Below are 27,222 nucleotides of genomic sequence, written 5' to 3'. Positions count from 1 at the left end.
AATCATGGTTAGCCCTCAGCATCAATGGGCGGGAGGCTTAAGGGATTGGCTCTAGCTCTGAGTCAGTCTGTAGCCACGTTCCACAAGGTTCTGTTCTCAGCTCTGTCCAGAGAGCTGGACAGGGAAAAGCCGACCCATTACCTTTTACTACAGCAAATTCTGAAAAGAAAATACAGGGGTCATTTACATTTTAATTCCTACAGCTTCTCTAGTCTACTTCCATATCCATTCCTTTGACCACCAGTGTTTCCTCCTCCCCAACTCCTGAGCCTTTGTTCTCAGCCATGGACCCACCATCACTCCCTGATCTGCTCTCTGTGTTGAGCATGGGAGGCTCCGTTTGAATGAAGAAGGGAATCCTCTGGAAAGAGCGCCAGCCCTCATCTTCCCCAGCGCTCAGCTGCCTCCAGGGCCTCTTGGCCGTGAGAGCAGGAAACGGGTCCTGCAGGCAGCAGTGCTGACTGAGCTCTTTGTCCCCACCCGCAGCGGATACAGCTGACCGGTGGCCCCGGAGCCCAGCCAAGTGCACTGTTCTTGAAGTGGAGCCTGACCTCCTGCTTCAGAGGCAAGGAAGTGGGTGGGGTAGGGCCTGGGGGTAGGATAATATAAGGACAAGGGCATTTAACCTCAAGGATCAGGGATGCCCTACCCTCCTAGGTACAATTCAGTCTCCACCCAGTGCTGGGCCAAGTCCACAGGAAGATGGCCTGAAAATCACCTCGGACCCTTGACTCAGTTGCACCTCCAATCCTGCTTTAACCCCTGCTTTGGAGGAAGAAGCAACTGTGAAGAAGTCACTCCTATAATTTCTAAAGAGATGCTCCTCAATGGGCATGAAACCTAGTCTCCATGGACACCTAGAGAAGGAGGATAGTTCCAGCATTAAGGCCCAGCGTCAACTCTAGAACTAAGAGCAAGGAGGGTACCTGCATGGGCTAATCCAGAACAGAACAACTCAAATGCCAATCAAGAGTAGCTAAATGAATACAATGGAATACTACACAGCAATAAAAATGAATCATCTACAACCACAGACAAAATCTGCAATACGCTTCACAAACATTAAGTGAACAAGCCAGACACGAGAGGACATACCCTTTGTGTCTATTTACATAAAAACAGGCTACTCTATGCTACTAGAAATCAGAACAGATTTCCCTTAAAGTGTGCATGGTGAGCATGGGGGAAGTGACTTGAACAAAAGAAAGGTTCAAGCGGCTGCTTTCTACAATCTGAGGACACGTCAAGCTGCACGCTTGTAAAATGTGCACTGTTTCTTCTCTATATATACACTTGAATAAAAAATTAAAATTGAGGTTAGCTTGCTTTTAGCAAATCCATCCAGGTTATTAAAGATCCTCCTTTCTTCCCTTCATATTTTGCTAACCAGTTTTAACAGACGAGCCTAGAATCTGGGCAGGAATCAACCTCAGATGACCAGCGCAGAATGCTCAGAATCCACCTCTTTCTCTTTTTTTGGAAAGCCAGGTTATCACTTGTGGTGGGCATAGTAGTGACCCTGAGAAGCAGGAGAGTCAGCAAAAGACTTCTGATGTGAGAAAGACTTGGCTAGCTACTGCTGGCTTTGAGGATGGAAGGGGGTCATGAGCCCAGGACTCTGGGCAGCCCCTAGAAGCTAGAAAAGGTGAGAAAATGGAATCTCCCCTAGAGCCTCTGGGAAAGGAACCCAGCAACACTGACACCTTGACGTTAGCCCAGTGGGACCCATTTCAGACTTCTGACCTACTGAACTGTGAAACAATAAATTTGTGTTGTTTTAAACCACTACATTGGTGGCAATTTGCTGCAACAGCAATAGAAAACTAAGACATCACTGAATAGCTTCCTTTTTACACCCTAATCTCCAAGATCCTGGAGATGCCTAGTGGTCACTGTCATCACAACTAATTATAAATCCTTTCCATTTGCTTGAAGGGGGTAGTTGTTGTTGTTTAGTCACCAAGTCGTGTCTGAGTCTTCACGACCCCATGAACAGAAGCACCTCAGGCTTGCCTGTCCCTCACCATCTCCCAGAGTTTGCCCAAGTTCATGTCCATTGTAAGTGGGTAGTTAAAAACATTTAAAGCAATGGCATGCTTTATTACTACCTCAACTCTCTTGGTCTTGTTTCTTTGTTGGCCTAGATCTATTGGCTTGTTGGGTTTTTATTGAACCCTTTCCGAGGTGAGCAATTCTTCTGCAGTAAAGTTAGAGAAAAAGGGGGACTGTGGTGTCTCCTTTCTCTCTACCATCTACCATCACAGCTCTAGGTGACCCTAGGGCATCCAGCCTTTCTCCTGTTCTTCTGACTCTGAACATTGCTCTCAGAACCTTTTGTTGACCTTAGTCACTTCTTCAGGTCTTAGTTTATTAACCTGCAGGACACTCTCCTCACAGGTCTGGGCCACTCCTATATTTATTTAGTCTTGATTATGTCATCTCTCATTATCTCTGGTATATCTTGTTTCTAAAAATCTAAGGTCATCAAAAATCAGTGAGTTCAACCACATCATCTTCTTCGGATGATTCTCCTATTCTTCCTAAAAAGAGATAATGTCACTATTTTATCAGAGTTTCATTTTGAAGACACCCCCGATCTTTGTTGTTTTTAAATCCCTGGCTATAAAATTATAATTCCTTGCCCTGAATTTTCCTGCAATCTCTTTGCCTAAAATTTAGAGTACATTTTGGAGGAAATTTAGCATTTTTTTTTTTCTGGGAAGTACCAGCTCTGAGAAGGCATAGTCACTTCCTCACAAGGATTCCACATTTCCCCTGGTTATAGAAAATAATAATAATTAATCTTTATCCTTTATATATTCACAATGAAGTCTTTATGGATTACATACCTTGATGTTTTGGATTTGATTTAAATAATCTAGTGGTGGGTGATGAAAGACTGGGTGGAGCATAGACACTGATAAACCAGTGGTGACAGTCATTGACCTGGTGTTTGAACCCTGAGAGTTCATTGCATAATTTGCTCTACTTTTGTATATATGAAAATTTCCACAACAAATCATTTTTTTAATGTAGAGAAGTACTGCTTCTGATAGAAAGCAACTGATTTTAGCCAAAGAAGCTCAGGGAATTGAAGTTTCCATTGCTACCATATTTCCCGTCTGTACAAATTTTATGATTTGTACTTAAGAGGAAAGTAAAATATTTATTCTTCTCATCTGATGCTGGGCAGTATACGCCCATAATTACATCATTCCCACTTCTTTTTGCTTTTGTCCTCTTGTTCTCTTTACCACGCTTCTTCCTTTAGGGTGAGGGGTTTACTTCCATGCTCTTTACTAAGGGAAACCTTCAGCAGAAATCCCTAGGTAAAACCCAAGAGCCCTCTAACAGCACCACGTAGTAATTCCTCCCATAGTAAGCAGACGGGATTAACAGAGGGTAGGCCCCTGGCACCCTTTCTAAGAGATGGGCCACATATCTGTAATGAGGAAGGAAGAGACTTCTCCTGCTTACTTGTGAGAAGCAGCCCCCCTGTAGGGAGAGAACTGGAAGCAGTAGCAGACAGTAGTGTCCATTACATTTGCGGGGAAAGTGAAAAAGGAGAGGGAAAATCCTCTCCACAGGTTTCTGAATCTTGGTCCTGAAATTTCCCTCTCGCTGCAATCAATCCCAGAGGGAGCAGGCATCCCTTATTACCGCATATCCTCATACAAGTACCTCTCTTTGACACACTACAGCAATCTCAGCTCTTCTATAGGTCCATCACTTTTGAACAAGGTATGCATCCCAGGTGGCTCAGTGGTAAAGAACCTCCTGCCAATGCAGATGTGGGCTTGATCCCTGGGTCGGGAAGATCCCCTGGAGGAGGAAATGGCAACCCAAGTATTCTTGCCTGAAAAATCCTGTGGACAGAGGAGTCTGGTGGGCTACAATCCACTGAGTCTCACAGAGCCGGACACAACTGAGCATACACGTGCGTTCTTTCACTGTCATGCTCTGATCAAACATGAAAGTGCTCCTTCCCACAGTAAAAGTAAAAAGCAAAGGCATTTATTAGCCTCACTGAATGCCGATGAGTCCAAAAGCATCACTCCCAGTCTTCTAGCTTCTACAAATGCATTACTGAGCAACTTCTCACCTTTCTTCTTCTTTCCCTATAATATCTCATAGCCTCCAAAATACCCAGATGAATACTTTCATCTGTGTATTTTTCTCCTTTCCTCTAAAATTTCAGTTTGAAGTCTTATTAAATGCACCTCTCCCAATCTCTCTGAAATCTGCTCCTCACCAGAGTGTCTCTTTCTGGCTGTCTCAGCATTCACATTTCAGCACTCGGTTCTGTGTTCTTTTTCTTCCACATTCACAGCCTTCAAATGACAGAGAGGATGATTCCACCTGCCACTCAGCTTGCTATCTCAAACTTCAAAGTCAGTCGTGACACGTCTCACATGTCTTCTGACTGGTGACATTATTCGTTCCTCAGTGGTCAACAATAGGATAGCAGTCCCTGAGCTTAACTGGGGTGAGCAAGCTCTTTGTCACATGATCCTCAAGAAAAACCACCCGTCTCTGCATTAGGCCAAGCTGTGTGTAGTCAGAGTCAACGGCTGTGGAGCAGCCTGGCCCCTTAGATGGAACATTCACACCTGCCAACACCAGACGCCTCCAGGGTACACTACCACAGCGGGTCCTCAGCAGGGCCAGATGTAAGCTCTCCAAAATAACCTCAGATCTGCTGCCTTAAGCCAGACACTTCAAGTGTTCCCCTCTTTCTCTACTACGGCTTGCTTTTTGTTTTGTTTTCTGGTTGTGCCACATGGCTTGCGGGATTCTTAGTTTCCCAACCAGGGATTAAACCCAGGGCCATGGCGGTGGAAGCCCCATGTCCTAACCCCCAGACCACCAGGGAAGTCCCACCACTGCTTGTTTTGGTTTTTGTTGTCTGATGGTGGTTTACGACTCTCTCTGCATCTCAAAAATCCCTTTTTCTTCTTAGCTTCCTTGATGGGTTATTTCTTCCTTCCAAGGAGCCGCTGTATTGCCCAGATAACAGATGACCCTCAGACTCTTTTACCTTTACAGGCTACAGAAATTTTGCTTACTGTAGCATCATGTGTGACAGCATCTGGCAGGAAGACACACAGAGCATAACCCTGTGGGTCACTCGATCAGATCCCTCCCACTCTGCCTAGTGGACTCAGCATTTCAGTCGCCGTGGCTCCGCACCGCCCAGATGAAGCAAGCAAACAGGCAGGCTCGCCTATTAAAGCACTCCATCAGCTCCCATCTTGAAGCTAGCGAGTCCTGGTTAACTGGATTCTTACTGGTTTGCTCAGCTAGGTCCAGTTCAGGTTCTAAGAAGCGGGACAGCAAGCCCAAGTCAGCATCAGAATGGCCCAAGGAATGTGAACCTGCAGCTCTGGGCCTCCACCTCTGCAATTCATAGAAGGGCTGCGATGGGGCTCCCCTGGGGAAGTCTGGTTATCTGCTTGCCTCCGGCTACCTTAGTTCATCACAAAACAAAATCCTCACATACAGAACTACCCAGATCAAGGCAAGCCCAGACCCTCACTTTGCTCTCCTGGCTCCACACAGGCATCACTTGACAAGCTTTAACAAAGTCCAGTGCTCGGGCCCCACCCAGGCCAAAGAAGCCAGGCTCTGGGGTGGAGCCCAGGCATCGGTATATTTTTAAAGCTCCCCAGGTGATTCTAAAGCTGCCAGTTGAGAACTTCTCTTCCCAAGGCCCCAGGTAGTTCTCCTCAGCAGCAACTTTCTGCTTCCTCAAGCCTTGTCCTCCAAGTCTACTCCCATTCTTCTACCCAGTGGTTCAGAGTTATTTGATTGACGAAGAAGAGAGGGAGAGGAAAGGGCCATGAATGTTTTTTAAACCCCCTTGGTGACTCCAATGTTCAGCTGAGATTGGGGCCCAAGCTCCTTTACCAGCCTCCTCTAGGCCATTTCCTTAACCTCTTCTGAGACAGAGAGAAAGAGAACAGGAAAAGAGATTACGGTGAACCCCTGAAAAGCCTTGGGGCTCAGGCCAGCACAGAGCCCCACCGCCCTCCCTGCTGGTGATGGGTCTGTTCCAAGGTCCATGGTGACCCCCTCCCAGAACGACTAGTCCCTGTGTTGCTGTCAATGTGGAACATGAAATGTAAGCTTCCTCGCTCCTAATGCACAATGGAAAACCCCTCTGGGAGAGGCAACCAGCTTCCAAGCAGAAAGTTCAAAGGGCAATAGGCAGCTGGGGGCCCAGCGTCGCTGTTCCACCTCATTAGCCGCAAGGACATGAAGTCAGTGGTTCTGGTACCAGAAGAAGCTGCCCAAGGGCGGGGGCCAAAACTCCCAGAGATCTGAGGTCCTCGGGAGTCCATGAGCAGCTCAAGCAGTCGCCCTCCCCTCAGCCCACAGCAGCCATCGGCACCACCAGCACCCTGAGAGCCAGGAGCAGACAATGCCCTTCTGCCAAGATGAACATGGAGCCGGACCTTCTGTTCATTCCTCCAGCTGACATTCGCTGAAAAGTGCCTGCTGCTGCTAAGTCGCTTTAGTCGTGTCCAACTCTTTGGGACTCCATGGACTGTAGTCCACCAGGCTCGTCTGTCCATGGGATTCTCCAGGCAAGAATACTCGAGTGGGTTGCCATGCCCTCCTCCAGGGGATTTTCCCAACCCAGGGATCGAACCCACATCTCTTACGTCTCCTGCGTTTACCACTAGCACCACCTGGGAATCAACTATATGCACACATATAACCCTTTCCTCTTGAGAAAAGCACTTACTACACACAAATCACAAGGGTCAAGGATCAGGGACACCAAGACTATCTGATACTAAAGAGCAGTCTGTTCACAGCTCCCCTCCAGCCCCACATGTGTGCTGCTAGCCGACTGGTACGGAACACACAAGAGATAAACCATCCCATTACCCAAAGGCGAAGATCTAGACCAAAAAACCTGGGTCACAGGGAGGGTGAGTGTAGGCAAGACAGGAGCAGAAACATCCAGGGCCGCTAACAGTGGCCCAAAGCAGGGAGTTCCCTGGGGGTCTAGTGGTTAGGAGTCAGGCTTTCACTGCCCTGGTCCGGGTTCATTCCCTGGTTGAGGAACTCCCAAAAGCCAGACGTCAAAATAAATAAATAAACAATGGACCAAAGCACATTGGCTCCAGAGAAAGGGGAGTCAGTCAGGGCAGTCAGTCAGCTGTGTGAAGCTGGGTTTTTGGACACCTAGTCCTAACGACGCCACCTCCACCTCCCCAGCAAAGAGGAGGAGGAGTCTCAGCCATCCCTGCTGATCTCAAAGCTACTTAAGATTAAGACTGCTTTTAATCATCTAAATACAGAATACAGAAGTCAAGGTTTTAGAAATTAACAAGATGTATATGACTGTGAGTATAACTTGCAGCCACAGATGCCATTTTTGGCTGACAGTTATGTCACTCACATTCTTACGTGTGTGCATGCATGTGAGTTGATCAGTCGTGCCCAACTCTTTGCGACCCCATGGACTGTAGTTCACCAGGCTCCCCTGTCGATGGGATTTCCCCAGCAAGAACACTGGAGTGGGCTGCTTCTCCAAGGGATCTTCCTGACCCAAGGATCAAACCCAGGTCTCCTGTATTGTGGGCAGATTCTTTACTGTCTGAGCCACCAAGGAATCCCAACACTGTTGCATACATTATCTAATTTAATCAAACAGAGTAGGTTTATTATCTTCATCTTACAATTGAGGGAACTGAGGCTACTCACTGGCCAGCTCCAAGACTTGTACACGCTGCACTATACCATATGCTCTATTTGCATGCAAGGATGTGGGCCAGGGAGTGGGACTATTGCCCTCTGGGGTATCAGGGCTTCTGGCTACAAAGAACTGAAGCAATCCTCAAAGAGCTCCTAGAAGCCAGAGTAATTAGTTTCAGGAGGGGCCAAATGCACACCCCTCTGGCTGGGAAAAGTAACCATTTATAGCACCCTGGACAGGACAGCAAGGTTCCTTCAGAACTCAGAATTCATGCACTCATCCATTCATCCCCCCATGGATCCACCCATCCAACAAGCATGTGTTGAGCCTGAACCCACCATACCCCAGACCCAGTGCCCTGGGACTTCCCTGGCGGTCCAATGGCTAGGACTCCACGCTCCAATGCAGAGGGCCTTGGTTCGATCCCTGGTTGGGGAACTAGATCCCACATGCCCTACGTAACTAAGAGTTTGCATGCACAGCTAAAGATCCCACATGCCACGGCGAAGACTGAAGATTTCACATGGTGCAACTAAGACCTGGCGCAGCCACATAAATAAGTTTTCTGAATATTAAAAATAAAAACCGTCTCCAGACTTCCCAGAAAAGTGAACATGGCCAACTGCAAGAATCAGGTGCTGTGAAAGTCACTGAGAGGCAACCCATCCATTCTGGGGCAGCAAAGTGGGTTCAGTCAGACACCAGGGCCATTGCTACCTGGACCGAGTGTAGAGGCTCATGCTGGGGTTGAGGGAAGGGAGGCGGAATTCCTGGCGGGGGGGCACCGTGTAGTTACCCTAACAATGAAATCAGCAAAGAGCGGAGTCACCCATGCATGCAAACAACTTATTTATGCAATAATCGGTCAATGATTCCAAGATCCATTTGCAATACTAGTTAGTTCATCAGCAGCTTTAAAGGAAGATTACGCCTGTAAAGGAAATACATGCCACCCCGAAAGAAGCAGAATCTTTATTTGCTCTCTCGAAACTGTCACTGATGAAAAGGATGAAAGTACGGTAGAAGTATAGATCATGCTTCTAGAGGTAGAATCCCCTTCTATAGATGAGGAAACCGAGGCTAATAAATTCAACCTGCCTGATTCCATGGTCTTAACCACCCTGCACCACTACCTCTTAAAGGGGTGAGGGGATGCTCTGCACCATTCAAGGGACAGAGATGCTGACTCTGGGCACCCAAGCATTCCAATGAAGAAGACCTCATTGTAGGCTAAGAATACTTCATCCAAGTTGAGAAATACATCCCCAAACCAACATAAGGCAGGCTTGTCTTTCCCATAAGCTCCTCCCTCAGCCTGAGTCCCTGCCTCTAACAACTGCCCTTCTTGCCTGCAGAGTCCATCCTTTAGAAAGCACACCTACATTTCCTCACCTGCCCTTGTCTCCACAATGCAGCTCCATGACTCCAGTGAAAAACCTGCCAAAGTGCTCCTTGACTTCCTTCTTCTCAAGTCTAATGCTGTTCTGCTCCTGATCTTACTTAACAGTTCTTCCAAAACAGACTAATTTTGAGTGCAAACCAACCTCTCTTGGGAGTGCTGCCTTTCCTCTGAACACTTTACATATCTGTCTCTCCCGTCAACTGTGAGCTCTGTGCGGGTTGACACTGGGTCACACTTACCCTTGTATCCCCAGGCCCTAACCCAGAACTAGGCATAGAGTAGATACCCAATAAATCTTGCAGGATGAATAAGCCACCTGTCTGAAATCTAACTCTACCCTCATTGCCCTGAAAGTTCCCTCTCCAAAGTCACCAGTTGACTTCGATCACCAGTTGATCTTCATGTTGATAAATTCAACTCCACTTGGCCCTATCTAGCTTGACCTCCTAGCAGATTGGACACTGTCGGCCACTGACTTCTCAAATTGCTCTCCTCTTTGAAGAATTCTAAGAGTATATCCTAAGCCCTTTTCTGTTCCCTTTCTTATTCTCTCCTAGGATGATCTCATCTCCTACTATGATTTCAACTATACATTGATGATTCCCAAAAGTATATCACCCGCCCAACTGTCATGATTCCAGATACATATGAATATCCAACCACCTACACAGCCTCACCAGGCACAATTGATCCCAACAATTTCCAGCAAACCTACTGCTCCTCCAGTGCTCCCCCATAAGTAAATGGCAACACCCTTCACCCAGTTGCCCGAGCCAGATGCCAGATCGAAGTATCTTATCATCATCGACAACCTCTACCTGTATCTAATCGGTATCCAAGTCTTAACCAGTCCCTTCATCCCTAAAACATGACTCCAGTCCAAGCCACCATCATTTCTCACTTCATCATCTCTCCTCTCTCTCAAGATCATGGCAACAGCTTCCTAACTGGTCTCCCTGCTTTCCATCCTGCAAAGTCAGAATAATCTTTCTAAAAATCACAAGTTCTAAAATCTAAATCACAAATATCACTCCCCTGCTTTGAAAGCCCAAAGAGGTTTTTCATTGCTTTAGAAGAAACCCACCAAGGGACTTTGCTGGTGGTCCAGTGGTTAAGACTCTGCCTTTCGATGCAAGGGGCACGGGTTCAATCCCTGGGTGGGGAACTAAGGTCCAGGAAAAAAATGTAATTTCTCCCTAACTTTTAGGACTTCCCTGGTGATACAGTGGTTAAGACTTCATTTTCTAATGCAGGTGGTGTGGGTTCAGTCTCTGGTTGGGGAGCTAAGATCCCTCACAGCCTCATGGCCAGAAAACCGAAACTTAAAACAGAAGCAACACTGTAACAAACTCAGTAAAGACTTTAAAAAATGCCCCACATCAAAAAAAAAAAACAAAAGGCAACTCACCAAACTCCTTAATAAAGCATGTGCTATGGATCGTGTTTTCCAAAGACATCTAGGAAACATCTCCCATCCCACGTGTGCTTTTCATACACTGTGATTTTAACACTCTGCCCATCAAGAGATAGGGTCTGTGCCTCTTCTTCGGAAACTGGATGGTATTCTGTGAATGCTTCTACCCACATAGTACTGTAGCAGGAGGGATACCATGCAACTTCAGAGGCTAGGTCATAAAAGGCAAGGCAACTTCCACTTTGCTTGGTTGGATACTCATTCTTAAAGCCTTCGGTCACAAGTAGAACAGTCTGACTGCACTGAGGCTGTCATTACGGGAGGAAGCTCATCATAGTCCATAAGGAGAGACCACAGGGAAAAGCCGCAACCCAACTTGAGAAAAAGATGCCCATCTAGTCCCCATCTGCTTCAACATTCCTCTGTTTTACAGCTCCTGCCACCATCTAACTACAATCACATAAGAGCCTGAGCCAGAACTGCCCCCACTTAGCTCTTTCCAAATTCCTGAGAAGAACCATGAAAGAATAAAATGACTGTTTGAAGTCATTTAGGTTTGTGTGATTTGTTACACAGTGATAAAAACAAGAACAGTCTATAAAGACCTGAACAACTTATCTGACAGACCTTCATCTACCTCTACAAGCCAACTCTCAACATTTCCTACCTCAAACTCAATATCTGAACCCCTGAGACTCCCCTGGTGGTGCAGGGGTTAAGAATCTGCCTGCCAATGCAGGGAACACGGGTTCAGTTCCTGGTCTGGGAAGATCCCACATGCCTCGGGGCAACTAAGCCCATGCACCACGGCAACCGAAGCCCTCACACCAAGAGCCTGTGCTCCACAGGCAGAGAAACCACCGCAATGCGAAGACTGCACACCGCAATGAAGAACAGTCCCTGCTTACAGAAGCTAGAGAGAGGCTGGGTGCAGCAACGAAGACCCAGTGCAGCCAAATATAAATAAATAAAAATCTTTTAAAAGTAAACAAATAAAGTTTATTTTAATAAAATTTAAAAAAAAAGACTCCAAGCTTCTACTGCAGGGGGTGACCAGGTTTGAGCCCCGGTGAAGAAACTAAGCTCCCATATGCCAAGCAGCCAAAACAAAAACCAGAAAACTTGAACCTGAACTCCTTTCAGTGTCCCAAAGACGTCCGTTCTTGCTGCTTGAGATGCTCCTCTTCCCTCTCTACTCTCGATTAATTCTTCTTCATCTAGGTGCCAGTTTAAACTTCGTTTTAGAGAGTTTTCAAACCCCTAGGCTAGTTCAGTTTTCCTCCTGTAGCTCCCTGGGCCTTGAAAATCACAATGCTTAGCGTGATCTACTGTAATCTTGAGTTACCCATCCTGCAAACACACAAGCACAACACACACTGAGACCTTCATAAAGTCAATGACCAGCGCTGGGAAAATGGCAAGTGTTTCGTGAATACTAGCTGAATGTTCAGTCTCAGCCCCATCTCTTCCCTGAGCTCCCAAAGGGCACACCCACCTACCATCCTACAAGTAAATTTCAACTTCAACATGATTCTCTCCTCCCCTTCCCCATAAGTGATGCCACTACCTACCAGCTGCCCAGACCAGAAACCTCATCTCATCATTGAAAGAAGTATGTATCAGGCTCCTCTCTGTTTCTCTGTTGGGTGTACAGTGGACCATAAGACAGGCTCAGCCCCTGTGGCACAGACTCACAGGCTTGTGGATGTTTTCCTCACCACCTGCCTCTCTTACGCCAGACATTCCAGTAAGAGTTATTGGTTGCACCAGTTATAATTTCTTAATACTCTCCTATCTATCCTGTCCACCTCACCTACTGCTGCCCTAGTTCAGGCTTTTCTAGTTTTGCCTAAATCCCTAAGCGAGCTTCCTAACCCGTGTCTCTGCCTCCAGCCTTGCTCTTATGTCCCACCCCGACTGCATCCCTTCCTCCTTCAAATCCTGGAACAGCTCCTTGTATGCTTCGGAAGAAAATCTAAACCTACTAGGAAGGTTTGGCCTTGTGCACTAACCCCTTACACCCCTTGTGCCCTCACATCCCACAGTCCCCCACACATACCCCACACCCCCACACTTCTTCTCACCTTGTCCCTTAACATTGCCTTTCCCTGGGCCTAGAATTCCTTGCCCCTTCTCCACTTAACAGATATTTACTAAGTATCTAGCAGACATCAGTACACAGCACTGATCAAGGTGCCAGAGACTCAGTAGTGAGCAAAACCGAGTCCTTACTCTCATGATGTTTATACTCTAGAGGGAGAGAGACAATAAGCAAATACATAATCAATGTCAGGTGGTAAGGAGTCTATAGACAAGAGACTTCCCTGGCGGCCCCGTGGTTAAGACTCTGCACTTCCACTGCAGGGGGCACGGGTTCCACCCTTGTTTGAGGGAACTAAGATCTTGCATGGCTCACTGCATGACCAAAAAAAAGCCTCTACAGAGAAAAATAAACCAGCTAGAAGACTGAGAGTAAGCATTTTAGACAAGGCAAGCCTTCAGCAAGGTAATGTTTGTGCAAAGACATGATGGAGTGAGGGAATAAATTCTAAGAGTCTTCCAGGAAAAAAGGAAAAATAAGTACAAAGTCCCTGAAGCAGGTACATTCCAGGCAAACTGGAAGAAAAGCAATAAGGTCAGAAGCTGGAGCAGAGAGTGGGGGCAAGAGGTCTGAGGCAAGTTACTTATTGTCAGATGGCATTGGCCTTGCGGGCTGTGGTGAGTGGGTGTTTCATGGGCCCCTTGACTTCTTTCCATCCTTCAGTGTTGACAGTGGATCTCATCTCCCGCTCCCAGCACTCATTAGCCCACCCCACCCACTCCCAGCGCTCATCACATACAACTGACTACTTTTGCTCTTCTAGTCCACCGACTATGAGCTCCCTGCAGGAAGGGCTCTTAACCTTTCAGCTCCATATTTTATAGAACCCACCACATTCAGTAAATTTTCCTCAAATAGTCAAAACTTTCTTTGTTCTGGTTACATGCCCTGCAAACAATTCCCGGATTACAATTAATAGATGGGTTCCCCAGTGACTACAGTATTAGGAAAGGGGTGTCTTGATCATGAACATATGACTTCTGGTCATTAGAAACCATACAGGTATGTTCACCATGTACACTAATAGGCTGACATCACCATGGACACATCAGCCTCTTTTTAGGTAAGTGTGGTGGTGATGGTGTAGTCACTAAGTCATGTCTGACTCTCTGCGACCCCATGGACTGTAGCCCGACAGGCTCCTTTGTCTATGGGATTTTACAGGCAAGAATACAAGAGCAGGTTGACATTTCCTTTTCCAGGGGATCTTCCCAACCCAGAGATCAAACCTGCATCTCCTGCATTGGCAGGGGGATTCTTTACCACTCACTGAGCCACCAGGGAAACCCAGGTAAGCGTGACTTGGTGGGAAAACGACAACTCTGCGTCACAACAAAGGCATGGCTCCTGAAAGGGCATATGAACAGCTCAGCAGAAGCCCCAGACACCCCCCTTCAACCTCATCAGTCATGACTGACTGCCCACCTCCCTGTTTCAGAAGGTAACCCCATCAACCTTCCATCTGTCCAAGCCTGAATCCTTAGCATCATCTCTGAGAGCTCGTATGTCCTCCACAACCAGAATCAGAAATTCTACCTATTTCTTTATCTATTCCTTCATCTCCCTTACAGTGTAGGCCTTCACCACTCTTCAGGTTTCAGCTCCCTAACCTGGTCTCCCTACCTTCTATCCCTCACTTTTTTCAAAAACATTCTCCACAAAGTCAGAGTTCCTCTTCAAAGCAACTCTTGACTTCATGTCTCCACTTCTTTTTTTTTTTTTTTTTCCATGTCTCCACTTAAAGTCAAAAATTCTTGCCTGCTCTCAAGATACAGTCTAACCTGTTTAGGCCCCTGCTGAGCTGGCCCTGAGGCTACATTTCCAGACTCTCCCTTCTCACCCTTCTCCTACCCACATTCCAGCCACATCAACCACCTGGAATGCTTGAACCTGGACTGGCTCTGTGCCTTTTTGCGCCCAGCACCTTCGTACGCAGTTCCCTCTGTGAGAAATGTCTGAGGACACAGCTATGTATATATTCAAATTTCCGTGCAGACATCACAGTCCCTGCGCTCTCTTCCTAAGCACTCCTCCCACCAGAAGAAAGCCATCTTGTCTGCTCCTAGAGTCTCTCTTTTCTGGCTGCTTGTAAACCATTTCCTCTCCTTACTTCCAGGTTTTCTCTTGAAGGATTGTTGTTGTTTAGTCACTAAGTCGTATCTGACTCTCTTGCGACCCCATGGACTGTAGCCCGCCAGGCTTCTCTGTCCACGGAGTTTCCCAGGCAAGAATGCTGGAGTGGGTTGCCATTTCCTTCTCCAGGGAATCGTCCGGCTCCAGGGATTGACCTCGGGCCTCCTGCACTTCAGGAAGATTCTTTACCTACGGAGCCACTCCTGAAGGGTTATGGTTAGATAAATGAGATATTACTGCCTAGATGCTATCTGGACAGAATGCCTTAGCATCTGACTTGTACTGTGTGTGTTCAGTTGCTCAGTCGTGTCCAATTCTTTGTGGCCCCATGTACTGTAGCCTGACAGGGTCCTCCATCCATGAGATTCTCCAGGCAGTAATACTGGAGTGGGTTGCCATTCCCTACTCCACTGACTTGTACTGAGTGCTCATTAAACAAAAGCTGAAGGAAGAAACTCATGAATCATATGCCCCTAAATTCTTACTTACAATCTCAGTTGCCCTTCTGAACCTTCTTGCCGATCTCTATGTGCCTCTGAAGATTATTAGAGATAGAACAAAGTCCTACAAGCAACCGGGAGAGGGCAGTTTTAAACATCACAATCATTGAAACAGTATACTTGAGTCATGATTTATGATTTTCACTGAATCTCATGTCATGCTCCTAGAACCTTGGAAGTAACAAGTCACTACACACAGTTATTGAGCCAGCCTCAAACACAAGTCTGGTATGCTTTTCACTCTATTGGGCTTATCTCAAATATATGCCATAAAACCAGGCACAAAGCTCTGTCTTTTATTAACCAGGGAGCTGTCCAGACTAATCATAACTGTGGCTACTTAACATATATTCTGAGGAGGACGCACATGTGTGCCTATGGGTACCTAGTGCACAACAGTTTGAGTACCTCCCTATTCCCAAACTAGAAGCAGCAAATTAAAAAGACTACTGAAGGCAGGCCCAAGGTCAGAATCAAGGGGAAACAGCTGTCAGAGAAGACACAGATCAAAATCATGAAAGGAGAAAACCTGAGGCCCTGAAGTCAAGCCAGTCCTCTGAGGCCACTGAAGAAGCAAATATTTATCCCCACCCCAGGGGCCTGGAAAGGCCTCAGTCATATAAGCTTTGACATGTACAGCGGGGTGACCCTGAGTCACACACACGAGTCACATTATGCAGGCAAGAATACATAGCGCTGGTTTGAAAGAGATTTCAATCAAGACAGCTAAAGTAGAATTCAAGGGCTTAAAGGAATGCAGCTGTCTTGGAAATCTTACTTAGGTGGAATAATCCTTACTCTACACAACATATGTAACTATATGCCCACGTCTGAGGCGACTCCAAGACCAACAGATCCTAAAATTAGTTTCACTAGTAAGTCATCCTACCAAATCATCTGTTAATGATGCCAGAGAAAACTACAGATCGTATTTAAGACCTCAAGGGAAAATTCCCTTCCTACAACACAGGGCAGTGGCTTTGCCCCTCCCTGAGCAGTGCCAGCATGACACACAGCCCCACACACAGCCCAAGCCCATGCACGGGCACACGCAGCACAGGAGGCGCCCACAGAGCACAGCGGCTCTCTGCACAACCGCCATAGGAGGGGGGCTGGAGAGGGAGCTAAGAGTGAAATGGGGCGGCGGAAAAACTGAAAGGGAAGAGCACACGAGGGTGACGAAAGGCTTGATCCAGCAAGCCGACGCCCACCAGGTACACACTCAGCTGTACCTGACACAAATGCCTGTGCCCCATGGCTGCCCCAAATCAGCTTCCCCACAGCAGGCGCAAGGAGGGATCTCCAAGGCCCTAGGGCCTCCCACGCTGGGAGGGCACTTTTCCGGAGCAGAGGCAGCTGAGCGGTGGGGCTGCAGAGGATCAGCTCCTGGGCACTTCCACATGGCTTTGCTAAATGTAAAAATTTAAATAATATTTATGAGATAGAGAAAAGGCCAGGGTAAGTTGAAATGATAGTTCTAAGAATCTAAGGACTTCCCTGGTGGTCCAGTGGCTGAGACTCCATGTTTCTAACACTGGGGGCCAGGGTTCGATTCCTGGTCAGGGAACTAGATCCCACATGCTGCAACTAAGACCTGGCTCAGCCAAATAAATAAATATTTTAAAAAAGAAGAAGAAGAAGAAGACTCTAGCCCGCAAAGAATGTAAACTGGTACAGCCACTATGGAGAACAGTATAGAGGTTCTTCAAAAAAAAACTGAAACAGAGTTGCCGTATGATCCAGCAATCCCACTCCTGGCAGATACCTGGACAGAACTGTAATTCAAAATGATACGTGAAGCCCTGTGTTCATAGCAGCACCATTCACAATTGCCAAGACATGAAAACAAACTAAATGTCCATTGACTGATGAATGGATGCAGCGTATATACACAATGGAATATTAGGCAGCCATAAAAAAAGAATGAAAGAATGCCATTTGCAGCAACGTGGATGGACCTAGAGGTTATCATACAAAGTGAAGTCAAACAAAGACAAATAGCATATGAATCACTTATATATGAAATCCAAAACATGGCACAAATGAACAGACTCAAGAAGAAGACCTGTGCTTGCCAAGAGGGAGCGGGGAGAGGAGGGAAGGACTGGGAGCTCGGGATTGGCAGACATCAATTATACATGGGCTCCCAGGTGGCATCAGTGGTAAAGAACCCACCTGCCAATGCAGGAGATGAAAGACATGTGGGTTCAATCCCCCGGGTTGGGAAGAATCCCTGGAGGAGGGCATGGCAACCCACTCCAGTATTCTTGCTTGGAGAATCCCATGGACAGAGAAGCCTAGTGGGCTATAGTCCATAGAGCTGCAAAGAGTTGGACACGACTGAAGCAATTTAGCACCCACACAACTATTATATATAGAACAGATAAACAACAAGGTCTTACTGTATAGTACTGCTGCTACTAAGTCGCTTCAGTCGTGTCCGACTCTGTGCGACCCCATAGACGGCAGCCCATCAGGCTCCCCGTCCCTGGGATTCTCCAGGCCAAGAATACTGGAGTGGGTAGCCATTTCCTTCTCCACTGTATAGGACAGGGAACTATATTCAATATCCTGTGATATTCCATAACGGGAATAAATATAAAAAAGAATGTATATGTATTATAACTGAATCACTTTGCTGTACAGCAGAAATTAACACAACCCTATAAATCATACTTCAATAAAATAAATTTAAAAAAAGAAAAGAATCTAGCTCACAAAAAACTCATGCAAACACAATAGGATATTCATGGGAGTGTTATCGGTAAGATTGAAAAACTGGAACCAACTGAAATTGCCATTAACAGAGGCCTGATTGGTTAAATAAACAATATAGCCTTAAAATTAACATGGAATAACTTGGAAGCTTTTTTTTTTTTCCAGTAGATCTGTATGTCAAAAAGAACACTACTGATAAATTCTGGGAAAAAAATAACTGTAGAAATATGTGTACTATAACCCCATTTTTGTAACACAGAACAAAACTATATCTCTTAGAGGTAAAGGTCAGCAAGGGCAGAGACTGTTAATGATGTTTACAGTGAGAAGTTGGAAGAAAGGATTTATTTCTTTGGACACTGAAGCCCTTTGAATTTTCACACTTAGCACACACACGAACAACAGCAAAAGTGTTTGTCCGAGGCATTCCTTTCCAGCTCCTTATCAGCTAAGCTGACTCACACCCCAGCCTCTGCCCCAGCCCCACTTACAGATGCAGGCAGCAGCCAGCAGGCGGACAGCGGCATAGGGGGCCAAGCAGTTCGGGAAGATGGGCTGCACCAGGTAGTTGGCAAAGGTGATGGCGATGACGGCCTGGCTGGTGGGCTCGATGATGAGGAGCGAGGTCCAGAGACGGACGAAGGCAAGGAGTCCCCCAAAGGCCTCAAGGATGTAGGCGTAGCTGGCCCCAGATTTCTTAATGGTGGTGCCCAGTTCTGCATAACAAAGTGCCCCGAAGACAGAGAAGAGGCCCCCCATTGCCCAGATAACCAGGGAGAGGCCAAAGGAGGCACTGTAGATGAGCACGCCTTTGGGGGAGACAAAGATGCCTGAACCAATCATGTTCCCCACAATCAGGCACACGCCATTCAGCAGCGAGATCTCCTTCTTCAGCTTCACCTGCTCGGGCTTGGGGCTGGCCTCCCCGCCCAAGAGCGTGGCATCCTTCTCACGGTGGGAGGCCATTTCATATTTAACGCCGTCAACCATAGTGGAGAAGAAAGCCTTCACCAGCTTCCTGGCATTGCCCTCTAAGGAAGAAAGATGAAGATATATATCAGGTTGGCAATTACAGAGAACTCTGCGCCCCAGAAGCCAGCACAGGCAATCCACCCATGCCCACCATTTCGGGGACCTTTTGCCTCTGAATGGAATCTCTCCTCCATCTGGCTCATCAAAATGACTCCAATTTGAATCTCGAAAGAAAGGCACTCATTCCCCAGAGAGAAAACACGTTTTCCACTAGGCCGGCGCTTTCCGCCTGATTTGCAAAATGGAAAACCAAATTCTGGTTCTATGAGCTCACTGGAGACAGGAAGACAAGCAATTTGGCAATTCCAAGATGTCACTATCATGACGTCAGCCTGTGTTTCAGCCTTACCCCCTAAAAATCTGTCTTCCCTCCAATTTCAGCCTCATCTCTCACGTGATGAGATGCAACCTTGGAAACCAAACTTGCAAGCAGCAAACCTGTGGGTTCTCAACACAACACTGCCCTTTTCACCCAAGGACCCTGGCTCTGGCAAACCTAAAGGCTTCAGAGATCTCTTTCTCTGGAAACTCACAGCCATGCCCCTGCTCAGGGAGCATCCCTTAACAACCGTCAGCTGAACTCTTCAGTCCCAGCAAAGCCCAAGCAGCCCAGCCCCGTCCAGAAAGAAGACAGGCCCTTCTCTTTTCCATGCTTTTCCTTTCCCAGATAACACAACCCCTAGTACTGCAGGCCTCTAGCCATCAAAACTCTGCATAGTTGCATCACCCAAAAAAAGTACGGATGAGAAATCGATGCTCCAAGTGTACAGCCCAACTAGAGACAACTAGAGGCTGCTGATGACCACTCCCCACCCAGGTGTTGCCGCTGCAGAGACAACACCAAAGCCGAGGCAAGGAAACAGCTGAAGGGGTAGCAAATGCCAGGCATCTCAGAGCAGCAAAAGCTAGGAGGAAGACAGGCCAGGCTGGCCAAGCAAGTGGATAGATCCTAGGGCTAGAGGCTCTCAGGAAAGGAGGCGACTGGACATGGCAGAGCAGTGAAGGGAGACTGGGCAAGATGAGGAGGGCTGAGCAGAAGCGGGGAAGCACACTCACTCCCCAGCCCTGAAGGAAGCAGGGCCCCGGCAGCAGCCAGCCACACAGAGACCAGCCTCTGGGAGCTGTGGTCTGATCCCTCCTGCGTTCCAGTAAAAGGAAAGGCTGGGCAAATGCTTGTGGATTTAAGTCAAATCAAGAAGTCAAGAAGGGAGGAGGGACGAAGAGAGAGGTGTGTTAAGCAACTGTCTGGGTCCAAGGTTCGCTGGCCTTTCACATCTAGAAGAGGAAGGCTAGGAGCTCTTGGCTCAGCAGTTTCTGTGATAAGAAGGCACTCTCTCAGGAATCTCCTTTGTCAGCTCTGCTCCAGGACTGGGGGCCCAGAAGAAAGGACTGATGGTCAGCTGAGTGCAGTTTCTGCAACCCCAGGGAAGTTCCCCCCCAACTCCGAGCAAATCAGCTGAGGACAGGGCTGCGCTAAGAAAGAAGGCACAGCCCTCTCTCCTGGTCCCCCAGGCCCCACCTTAGCCCGACTTCTCTCACCCCCCGACAAGAAAGGCAGGAAGGCGGCACATTGTGAACAGAGGTTTGTTCACATGCAGATTAGAGAAGTGTAAGTACAGTCCAACTCGTGATCGAATGTCCTAAGAGAACTCTGCACACTTCCCCACAAACAGTGACAGTGGCTGCCCGAAATTTGTGCCACGACCGGAGGGCTGAGCCCAGGCTGCTCCCAAGATCAAAATATGAGACTCGAACCTCTGACTGTATCTGTGGCCCACTCGCATGTCCTTTCATCCTTGAGAAAATATACCAGGATCTCTGCATAAATTCCTACAAACACCTTCCCCAAATACAAGTTTACTCCAATTTCCTTAAAATATGGGGAAAGAATTTTTATTTCCAGAATTTTATTCTGGAAAGAACCTCTCCAGAGCTATACTGGAGAGGTCCAAAACAGAGGAAGTTGAGCATTTGAGGGAAAGCAAAAATTCTGTTTCTTAGGCAGACGCTTTAACCTCTGAGCCACGCCCTTTTTACAGGCTACTTAAAATAAATTTGGTATTCCTGGTTTCTTTTACGAATAGAAATGTGTTCATTTTGAAATGCAACTGTCTTTCTATCCCTTCTCATGACCTTTCACAGCCTCTTTCCTTATTTAATTATCAGAGAACTAAGATCTAAAAAGCCCCAGGGGGCCTTATCTCCACCCTACCTCCCCCCAATCTAGTCCTTTAAACTTTTTTTTCCCCAGGAAGCTGATTCTGCTGTTAGCCTCCCCAGAGATCACGTGTCTCCCAAGCCACCCTCACAAAGACATCTTGAAATCCATCCAGAAGACTGTCCTTTTCTCCCAGCTCCCCGCTAAATGCTTCTATAACAGTGAAAGTGAAAGTGAAGTCGCTCAGTGTCCGACTCTTTGCGACCCCATGGACTGTAGCCTACCAGACTCCTCTGTCCATGGGATTTTCCAGGCAATAGTACTGGAGTAGATTGCCGTAACTGTCATTTATTGAGCACTTACCTAAGCCAGAAACACTGCTAAACATCTACATGCCTTATCTCATTTAATTCCTCCAGCAGCCCATAAGGCAGACACTAAGTCACTTCCCAGGATGCCAAAGTAGCAAGGTAGGTGGGCAGGCTAGCCAACACAACCCAAGCTCTGTTTCTTCAGCCTCCCCACCCACTCTGACCTGCCCAGTCTCTAGCCCTCCTCCTAGGCAAGAAAGCACTTTAGATGGCTCCCTAATGAATTATCTACAGGAGGATGTGATTAGAATAAAAGAAAGTCTCTGCCATCCTTCAGCCTGAAGTCCAGGCTAAAGACTCCAACAAAGCCTGTCCATCTCCTTCCTAATTGCTTCTTCCTTTTCTCATCCCTTTGCAGGGATGAGTGGCAATTACAAGTCCTCCTGGCAGTGCTGCTATTAGGGTGCCCACTTCTAAAGCAAACAAAACACACGGAAACACATCATCATGCCAGGCTTTTTAAGATCAAATTCCCTGGCACCAAGGATGGGCATGTGTCCTAATGGGACATAGTGGAAAGGGATGAAGGAGACGAGGGAAGACGAAACTGCGACAGTAAGTGGGGAGAGACGTGTGCAGGGTTTAGTTCCTGGTTGGTCCTACCTGAAAAGTGAAATCTTCATCACCCACTGGGGGTGAAACTCACATTCCAGCAAACAGCACACCCTAGTGGTCTCACCAGGAAATGCTATATCTATAAGAGGAGAATCCTCTTCTTAGCCTACTCTTCAATAAACCTGCTCAAACTCCACAGAGGAGGCTGACTTAAGAGAAAAGATGCCCCATCTTTTCTCAACTACTGCCCAGCACCAGCTCTGTGGGCAGGAAGGCACATCCTTGGTGGTTCACATTCCTTCCTAAGACCCCAGCTCTCAGGGTAATGCCTCCAACCATTCAGGCACCCTGGGACCAGCATGACCTGCCCTGAACTGTTCTTACCCCAGGCTTTTCAAGAGAATCTTGCAGGGTCTAGAACCTCAGGAGATAACCAGTATTCCTGAGGTGCATGCATCTCTGAGGACCTAGTGGAGATTCCAGGACAACACATTCATCCAACAGAAGAAGTTTCAGATTCAGGGGTTCAGGGAACACAAGAAGCAGGGTTCAAAGCAGGCAGTGCCAGGCACAGCAGCCAGTGAAGCCCCTTGCCCTGACGCCTCCCGTGAATGGCAAAACCGAAACACACTTCCTCCAGGAACCAGCATACAGTTCTTCAGTCAAGCTCAGGTTGTTAAGGTGAGAAGGTACTTTCTCCCCCAGATACTTTCTCTCTAAGGTGAGAAGGTACTTTCGCCCCCAGGTACTTTCTCTCCTGCCATCCTAGCTCCAGCCGGACTGGGCTGGCTCCCCAAACAATAGAAACAGAAAACAGACACACTCTGCTACAGCTGAATTCCCCCCATCTCCCCAAGCTGGAAGCTCAGCTCCTCCCTCCCCAGTTCTCCATTTGTTTTTCTGTATTTCACTACAATAGTCCCTTAAAAAACAAAAAAAAGTGCAACAAGCAAGAAAGTATTTACTTCAATGACCATGGCTTCCACTAACATAGGGCTGAAGTCTCAGGGCAGAGGGCTGAAGTCTCAGGGCAGAGGGCTGAGACTGGGGAGGGCTGAGGCTAGGAAACAAGCAATTTTCAGGACTCACTCCATTCTCCTCTGGTATGCACCTTCCCTCTTGCCCATTGTCCCTCCCAGCCCATCACTTACCTGTCTGAGACCTTTGGGCAAGTGCAAGGAGGAGCTACCAGCACTCTGGAAGAGGGGCCAGTGCTGGGAAAGGGAACAAGGGGTAAGGCTCAAGCTCCAGTAACTGTTGACTCTGAGGAGCAGAAAAGGCAGAGGGTGACTCCGGGGACCGAAACGGAAAACAGGAAAACACATGTGTGACTCTGGCCGGCAGTGGGGAGGAGCCAGGGAAAGAGTTGAAGCTGGGACTGCCTGTTCAGACCCTGAGGACCGCAACGGCTGCCTGCCTCCAGGCACCTTTTCCACTCAGAGCCTCAGTCCCTCCCCCCACCTGCCTCGGTCCCTGAAGTACCTGGTTGTCCTACATTTACTCAGTTCTTAAGTTCTCCCAGTGACCTAGGGTACTCTCTTGATGCCCTTTGCATGTGTGCATGCTCAGTGGCTTCAGACTCTTTGTGACCCCGTGGACTGTAGTCCACCAGGCTCCTCTGTCTATTGGATTCTCCAAGCAAGAATACTGGAGAGGGTTGCCATGCCCTCCTCCAGAGGATTTTCCCAGTCCAGGAATCAAACCTATGTCTCCTGTGTCTCCTGCACTGCAGGTGGATTCTTTACCACTGAGCCACAAGGGAAGCCCCTTGATTCCCTTTTCCCGTAGCCCCTCATTCCATTCCCTGCTCAACTCCCACTCACATACTATCCGTGCTCCTGTGCAGGGCACAAGATCCACGGTTAGGGCATTAGAACTCTGTGCTCCCATCTCAAAAGCCTCAGCCACTTCAATCCCTATATAAGGCAACAGGTGCCAAGGAAGGCCAGTTGTAGGGGGCACGGCCACATGCGTACCCAAACACTAAGCAAACCTACTCACACCTCAGGTCCCCAACCGGTTCAGGTGATGCGTGGCAACCCAGGTAAGAGCCAGGCAAGTGGACCAGAGCAAGCCCTGGCACCCTGGGCAATCTAATGAGTTGGCACCCCCTCAAACCAAGATTATTTAAATATCTGTTGAATGTTTGCTTAGCAGAAGTGGGGGAATACCGACAGAATAAAAATTGGAAGTCTCATTCTTTCAAGAGTAGAGTTTAAGGCATGAATTCATTACATGCAGTTTTCTGAAGCAGACAGTTTCTTGGTGGGCATATCAAATGATTCTGAATGTAGACAATAGCACAAGTCTCAGGGAGTGGCACTTCACAGCGAGGTGCAGCATTTTCCGAATTCCAGCTGTGATCACTGCCTTTAGGCAACTTGTATTAATACCTGTGCCTGCATGTTGCACAATTAGTCTAGAGACAGGTGGTCTAGGTAAGCAGTCATCAAGGATTCTGTCAGTGGAAGGGAGCCAACTTACAGTGCACCAAAAGACAGAAATCAGAGCTCATTGGCTCCAAAAGTCTGAATTACTCCAGGATAATTTAGTGCCCTTTTAGACCCAGCCTGCTTGCCCAGCTGGCCTGCCCCTTAATCCCACCCTGGACTCAGGTCCAAGTTGTAAATGAGGGAAATCCTAGGAAGACAGTCCTAAGGCTGCCCCTGTTGGCACTGGCCCCTACCTCCACTACCCCTCACTCCAGCCACGCTGACCCCCCTTGCTGTTGCTACACAAGCCCTGACATCTCAAGGCGTCTGCATTTGCTGTTCCCTTGGCCTGGAACATTCTTCCCCATGATATTGCTCCTTCTCTCACTCATTCCATTCAGGTCTGTGCTTAAACACCACTCTCAAGAGACCTTCCCTGAGGAGTCTCAGAAGGGGTAACTTCTTCCTTCAGCCAATCTCCATCCCCTTCACCATGCCTGACTTTTCTTCAAAGGCACTGGCTACCACCTGGGGTTTGTCTGTTATCACTTCCCCCACTAGAACGCAGCCCCACCAGAGCTTCTTCATCCACCGGTACCCCCAGCGCAGGGTCCGTGTGGACAGTCAAAGAAGGGTTTGCTGGAAGAATAACTGGATGAATAATGCCTTTCTTCCTAGACTGGTTTCCAAGTTGAGCTCCGGGAATGTCTTGCACTTGCTCTTCAGGCCCTTCTATGCTGCTGCTGGCCTGGCTCCCAAGCAACTTTGAAAGGTATCTACTCTTTTTGATAGTAATGGGTTGAAGGGAAGGAAAAAGTATAGTTTTCTCAGTTTTACTGGAAGGCCTAGAATGATTTGAAAGGGACTTTCTGTTTCATCAATGGGAAAACAAAAACAAAAAGCACCTCATTAACGCGCCTTCCCGATCGATCGGAAGCTCTGTGCTGCTGTCCCACACCCAGCTCAGGTGGCCGGTCTGGGCGCGGCGAGAACAAGGCGCGACGTCAGCGAAGCGGTGAAAGGGCAGAGGGGACGAAGGCGGAGTGAGGCGAGTGCTCAGGTTCACGCAGATGCAGGTGGGTTCCAGCAGAGTGGAACCGCAAACCCTTCAGCGGGAACTCTTTTCCCAGACCCGCCCCCGCCGCGCCCCGCGCCCCTCCCCCTCCCCCGCCCCGCCCCCGCCGGGCCGGCGCGCCGCGCTCACCTTTGCCCGGGTCTCCCACTCTGCCCCCAGCCTCGCTCGCCGGCCCCGCCCCTTGACGTCGTCCCCGTCGTTGCCCGTTACTTCCCTCTTTCGGCCCACGGTTCCGTGTCTGCAGCCCCAAGGTCTCGCCTTCCCAACCCCGACCCAGCCACCGCCCGTCCCCACAGCCCTCTGGAGAGCTCGGTTAGCACCCGATGCCCAGATCTGGCTGCGGAGGCCGAGGCGGGCTCTGCGCTGGGGCACCAGGGCCTCACCTCACCTGGACCCCTTGGTTCCCTCCACCTGGCCAAGCAGCCCCCGCCCCTCCCCGGGCTGCAGGAGGCGCTAGAAGAGGATGGGGGGGATGGGGAGTGGGGGGTGGGGTGGGAGGGATTGTGGTGGGTGTAGTCGAAGATCGCAAAGGTTGGGAACCGAGAGGCCTCGCAACCCGCTCCCCTGCCCTGTCCTCAGCCAGAGCTGCGCTGCCCTTGGGAAATGAAAATGACCGCGGATACCCTTAGAGGCGTCCTCCGCCCCACGAGCGTTCAGCTTCCTCTTCCCTCCCTCCCAATCCAGCTCGAGCTCTTGGGCCCGAGGAGGGTCTGGGCGAGGGCCCCAAACCCTGGCAACCCTGCCTCCAGCCCCGAGGCGTTCTCGGCTGAAAGTCCGGAGGGACTCTGGACCGCAAAGCCCCGTGGGGGAGGGGAGGGAGACGTTCCCCCTAGGAGCCAGGGGAGGGGGTCTCCCGGAAGGGCGACTCAACTCTCCGCCCCCTCGGGGAAGCTGTTGCGTCAGCTTCGAGATCCCAAATTAAAGCAAGTGGTCTCCACCCGGCTGGAAGGTGTCAGGCCGTAGAGCCGCCGCCAGGAGGCAGCACGTAACCAAAGATGTCCGAGCAGAGGCTGGAGTCCCCACCGCACCTTCCTTGGACCCAATAAAAGAGGGAGTTGCTGGGCTAATTCAAGGAAAGGAACCTAGAAATGTTTCACCACGTATTAAAACTAAAAGATGACTTGTAAATAATACAATTTCCTTTTGTATACCTTATGGACAGTCCAGCTTTGGCATATTTTAAAGCCAAAGATTCGCTGCCGAGATTCATAGCGAACCACCCACCTTCAAGACCTGTCTGATGGAAAAGCACATAGCTTAAGAGACTTCCCAGGGACAAGGTAAGAAAAAAAAAGTGTAGCCCTGAGGTTATAATTTACCCATGTTGAAGCTGGGGCTTCAACACACAATTTAGCCTATACTGAATGAGCAAGGAATTAACAGCCATGGTAAAAGAAAAGGAATATGTTACAATAAATTAAATAAGCAATAAGGAAATAATATGCAAAGCTACGTATTGTGTGAGTGGGTGGTTTATGACTGTCAGTTCCCACAGTTCTTGTATAGAGTGACAGTGATTTAGATCTTTCTTGAGCTGTCCTAAGAAGGAATGTGAAACAAGAAACTTCCTAAATAGTTCGCTCTTCTTCAGTCTTAGAATTTAGTCACCGAATGCTGAAAGGG

At 48.3% G+C, this 27,222-nt stretch overlaps 1 protein-coding gene across 9 annotated transcripts in view; it reads right to left on the bottom strand.

The window, feature by feature from the left end:
* SLC7A7 (solute carrier family 7 member 7) overlaps positions 1-26,386 on the bottom strand; it is a 34,261-nt gene extending 7,875 nt beyond the window's left edge. For 2 of the 9 annotated variants that reach the window (XM_042252977.1, XM_042252980.1), the window contains exons 1-3: positions 20,065-20,164; positions 19,100-19,281; positions 18,468-19,007 (exon numbers count right to left, since the gene is read on the bottom strand). In XM_042252977.1, the coding sequence (XP_042108911.1) occupies positions 18,468-19,007; positions 19,100-19,151 (592 nt within the window). In that variant the 5' untranslated portion in view covers positions 19,152-19,281; positions 20,065-20,164. Of the gene's footprint in view, positions 1-18,467; positions 19,008-19,099; positions 19,282-20,064; positions 20,165-25,429; positions 25,783-26,222 lie in introns of those variants that run through there. The other 7 variants (XM_060418965.1, XM_042252983.2, XM_042252979.1 and 4 more) reach the window with 7 other exon arrangements.
* Positions 26,387-27,222: the final 836 nt, after the last annotated feature.

Source organism: Ovis aries, chromosome 7, assembly GCF_016772045.2.
Source record: "Ovis aries strain OAR_USU_Benz2616 breed Rambouillet chromosome 7, ARS-UI_Ramb_v3.0, whole genome shotgun sequence".
Taxonomy (NCBI): Eukaryota; Metazoa; Chordata; class Mammalia; order Artiodactyla; family Bovidae; genus Ovis; species Ovis aries.
Note: the sequence above shows the minus strand (reverse complement) of the source record. Positions and strands in the feature narration are given on the sequence as shown.